This window comes from Echiichthys vipera (genome assembly GCF_963691815.1).
Source record: "Echiichthys vipera genome assembly, chromosome: 12".
Classification (NCBI taxonomy): Eukaryota; Metazoa; Chordata; class Actinopteri; order Perciformes; family Trachinidae; genus Echiichthys; species Echiichthys vipera.
In genome coordinates this window covers 2116284-2121239 of record NC_139837.1, presented here as the reverse complement: position 1 = coordinate 2121239, position 4956 = coordinate 2116284, and the positions used below count along the sequence as shown (strand labels likewise).

Genomic DNA, 4956 nt, shown 5'->3' with positions numbered 1-4956 from the left:
CTGCTCTTCCAAACCTTTAAAGCTTTGGAGATTAGACGACACGCAGGTAGGGTGGATCACATTCATTCATAAAGAAGGTAAAGGATCCGTGCACTGTGCCTTCAATCGTCCACTATCTTAATTACCGTATTTTCCGCACTATAAGGTGCACCTAAGCCGACAGTGCGCCTTATAATCCGGTGCTCCTTATATATGGACCAATATTGAGCCACAACAGGTCTCCAACTACGGTGAGCAGCCGGCGACTCTATTTTCCCCCGTAGAAGAAGTAACGCGCGGTGCATGTTGAGATATACGACTGTGTGAAGCGTGCCGTTTCATTTCCATGTGTGTGTTTGTGTAAAGAGCCCAAAATGGCTCCTGTTAAGAGACACGCTTACAACGCAGAGTTTACACTCAAGGCCATTAGTCACGCAGCAGAACACGGGAATAGAGCAGCAGCCAGAGAGTTGAACATGAACCAATCAATGGTGCCGAAGTGGAGGAAGCAACAAGACGACCTCCCCTGACTGTGTTGTTGACGTTCCCTTTAGCGCAGCTCCATCTAATGGATGCAGAACGTGACCCCAGCCTCCACTGTAGCGTCTGTTCTATGCTCCTTATAATGCTGAAAATACGGTAAATGTAGATCATACTTTGCTTGCTTCAGTTATCCAAGCAGTTCCCGTGACAACCGCTGTAAATATTATGATGAAGTTTGAGAAAATGTTACCAGATCAACACCAAATCTGATGAATCACGCACTCCGCTGTGCTTTTCTCAGGAAAGCTGATCGAGTCGGGCGAGTTTGAGAAGAACCTGTACGGGACGAGTACAGACTCAGTGAGGCAGGTCATCAACACTGGGAAGATCTGCGTGCTCTGTCTGCACACGCAGGTACACACACACACACACTCAGAGACACACACACTCAGAGACACACACACTCAGAGAGACACACACACACACACACACACACACACACACACACACACACTCTCTCTCTCTGACTGAGGAGGGTGGTGCAGTAAGATCCTTCCTCTACAGAACAGAGGTTTAAAGGTTTGTCCATCATGTATTTGTGTGTTTCGTAAAATCATCCCAGGGTCTTTTTCCGCAAATACACTCATCAAATAAGCCATTGAGACATCCGGCTAACGGGCAGACGTGGCTAACAGTGGTTAGCTCGGGGCAGCACGGTGAAGGCATTCAAAGGTCTTTTTTAACCACTAATGCTGCTGAAAATAACAGCAAACCTCTGCAGCAGCATGAGAAGAGTCCCTACACACAAAACAAAGCGTCATCAGCGTAGTTAGTGAAGCCAGAGTTTATTAAAGAGTGTTTTAAAGACTTACCTACTGGCCCCTGTACCAGCTCCTCTCATAGTAAAGTCCATTACAGTGGAAGGAGCCCGTTGGTGCTTTGTTATGTGTGTAGGGACTCTTCTCATGCTAATCACTGTTAGCCACGTTCAGCTGTTAGCGACTCTCCTGGATTTCTCCGTTCATAGCTGATATTGGTCTCGATGGATTATTTGATGAGTGTATTTGCTGAAGAAGACCCTGGGATGATTTTACGCAGAATAAAACTGAGATATGAAGTAAATCTGAAATACTTCTCCTTAAGGTCTCCTCCCTCCTCTTAAGGATGTTTTATGTGGAGTGGTGGGATTCATGTTGGTTTTTGGAGAATTGTTTGTGAGACCAAATGTATTTTAAGGAAACTCAGACTTTGTCTAATTTGGGACAAAAGCTGTGGGAACAAGCAGATTTTTGGGTTAAATGACTTAAGCAAACGTGTGTGTGTGTGTGTGTGTGTGTGTGTGTGTGTACACAGGCTCTAAAGGTGCTGAGGAGTTCAGACTTGAAGCCTTACATCATCTTCATCGCTCCGCCCTCCCAGGAAAGACTGCGAGCGCTGTTGGCTAAAGACAACAAGAACCCCAAGGTTCCTGTCAGACCGTCGACACTTTCTGTTTACACTCCATCAAAGATAAATATCACCCGTGTTTACACCTCTGTTTTGTGTGTGTGTGTGTGTGTGTGTGGACAGCCCGAGGAGCTGCGCGACATCATCGAGAAAGCCCGTGAGATGGAGCAGAGCTGCGGTCACCTGTTCGACGCCGTCATCGTCAACACGGACCAGGACAAAGCCTACAACGAGCTGCTGCGACTCATCAACAAACTGGACACTGAGCCGCAGTGGGTGCCCTGCTCCTGGCTGCGCTGACGACACACACACACCCACACACACACACACACACGTACACACACACACACACACACACACGCACCAATGTAGAGTGACAACGGAGCACACGCTCGTAGAGACTGGACCCTGAAGCGCTGCGTGAGAGTTACGACGGAGTATTAGGAGGAAACTCAGCGGCCATTTTGAGAGGTGAGGCGTCATCAGGTAAAGTTACTTCATGAGAAAACATCAGGATATTATTTTACAGTTGAATGTCATCACATCATGAGCCGAAGCCATAATTTAAGGAAATAACAACGACCGTAACATTACAAGATAACGTCGTTTTAACGAGGAAAAGTCCGGATACGAGATAAAAGTGTCATTTTTAAAGAAAAGGTCAGAATCACGCAGAGAAGTCGAGTCTCCGTCTGAGTCTTTATCCATTCCTGATCCTTTTTAGTGTGTGAACAAAAAAAAGGTCGACCCTCAGAGGTTTTTAGGGCGCACTCACACTGTTCCTCCGTACCGTGCCAAAACAGGTTTTACTGCTAAAGTCTGGTTCCTTTGACCAGTGTGAGTGCAACCGTACCGCGTCTAGGAGCGGCACGGTTGCCGTCCACGGCCCGTTTGGGAGAGGTGGGCTTTAGTAAAGCACGTTTGCACGTGTACGAGCACGAGCGTGCGCACGTGTATGAGCACGAGGCCTACGGCGTAATTTACTGCAGATTTGTTTGATGAAAAGATTCAAAAACAGTCGACAAGACGCACAAAAACTCCGAGGTCTACGGAAAGATCTGGAAACAAAGCCACGCATCGCAATGACGTCATCAATGCGTGTGACGTGTTACGGCGTGATGACGTATAGGCAGCAAGAAGCATTCTCCGAGGCCCAGGTAGTGTGAGTACAAACGGGCCTGGAGGGGGGGACAAGGACCCTAAAGCACGGGGCGCGGGACGGACGCACAGTGGGAGGGCGCCCTGAGTGTAAACACAACAGTTTTATGATCTGAGTCACAGAGTTTGATGTCGTTGTTTTGTGATTAACCGTCAAAAAAATAGTGATTGATAAATGCAGACGATTCCAATTTGTAACCAGCTCTCGACTCCTGACCGTCGATCATCGGAAGAATAAGTCGCAAAAGTCCAAATATTAACAAATAAAGTTTTAATTTCTACACATTGCTAACCACTGTTAGCCACGTTAGCGACTCTCCTGGATTTCTCCGTGAATAGTCTTTACACAGCGGTTTATTTGAGTGCAGACGGGAGGATTTTACGCTGTAATTTCACTTTAAATCTTAAAAATATTGGTTTTAATTCTCTTGTTCATTCTTAACATTTGACGTCTTTGATCTTAAAATAACAGACTTGTCGTAATTTTTTAATTCTGTTTCCTTTTTTCTACTAAAATTATCACTTTTATCTCAAACAAGTACGATTGAACCCAAAAGCGTTACATTATAAACAACTCAGTAACAACACAGCTTTAATAACACACGTTTTCATTCAAACTTTGACTTTATTCAGTTTTTATCCAGTAAAATGATGAATTCTCATGAGTTTAGTCCTGAAATCTTGGAACATTGAGCCTAATACTCCGTCGAGCTGCAGAGCGTAGATCCCAGCATCCTCTAGAACAGGGGTGTCAAACATACGGCCCGTGGGCCAGAACCGGCCCGCCAAAGGGTCCGATCCGGCCCAAGGGATGACTCTGCAAAGTTTAAAAATGAGCAACTGAACTGCAACTTTTCATTAAAAGTGCTGGAGCCGCCGTTGGTCTCCTGCTGTCAGGTCGACTCTTCTTCATGAGGACGGACGCACTGAACCGAACCACGGCCTCTGATCTGTTCCTAGACCAGGTGGCTTCCATGCTTAACGCTAACGTCACCCTTTGTCGGCTAACATCGACCATGTGACGGTGTTCAGGCCTGACCCTGCAGGGACCCGCTGTCCAAACCCGACTCCAGCCTGAACCACGGCAGCAGTTTTGGGCCCAAACTCAATTTGAATTTTAACTTTAAACGTCAAATTAAATCTAGATTTTATAATATTTAGGATCATAAGAGGCTTCATGATGCTTTGTATAAAGACAGTAGTAATCAAAATGAACAAAAAGAAGAAGTCCAGGTTGTCGTTATTTGTGGTTCTGCTGGGACTGCACCGGCCCGGCCCACTCGGCTGTTGTGGCCCCTGGACTCAAATGAGTTTGACCCCCCTGCTCTAGAACGCATCGACCTGTTGGCCCTGACGACCATAAACACACGTGTATTCACTTCACCGTAGATCATCACTGTCCTTACAGGGAGGAACCCTCAACACACGACACTGATCTTCTCTCTCATCACGGTTCTTAGAAACCAGAACCTGGACCTGGAAAATGTTTATTTTTCTGCTTATTGTGCGTTTGTTTGATGTTTGTTGTGTCGGGCGCTCGCTCCTGACGCGTCCTTTTGCCTTTTATCCTGTGATCATTTCAAACATTACGATTAAATGTATTTAAATTATGCCACTCAAATTATTTTAACTGCTAAGAATCAATGTAAAAGTTAGATTCTGTACCCAAGCGCCTTCGTTTAGTGTTCAGTCATCGGAGATTGGTGGTTTTTCCTGAGCACAAGAGGAAGTCGCCTCAGATCAGTCTGGTGACGTTTGAGCAGTTTGAACCAATCAGTGTTGGTTTAGAGGTGGGTTGAAGTGAAACAGAAGAGACTGTTGAGTGTAAACAACATGGAGGCTTCCACGGATGAGATGAGCAGCTATGGAGCAAGCCGCTCACTAACTCTT

At 46.0% G+C, this 4956-nt stretch overlaps 1 protein-coding gene across 1 annotated transcript in view; it reads left to right on the top strand.

Annotated features, from left to right (window-relative positions):
• pals1a (protein associated with LIN7 1, MAGUK p55 family member a) overlaps nucleotides 1-4676 on the top strand; it is a 23144-nt gene extending 18468 nt beyond the window's left edge. Inside the window, exons 14-16 of the mRNA XM_083923790.1 lie at nucleotides 764-876; nucleotides 1816-1926; nucleotides 2032-4676. Coding sequence (XP_083779916.1) covers nucleotides 764-876; nucleotides 1816-1926; nucleotides 2032-2208 — 401 coding nt within the window. The 3' untranslated portion in view covers nucleotides 2209-4676. The remainder of the gene's footprint in view (nucleotides 1-763; nucleotides 877-1815; nucleotides 1927-2031) is intronic.
• The last annotated feature ends 280 nt before the right edge of the window (nucleotides 4677-4956 follow it).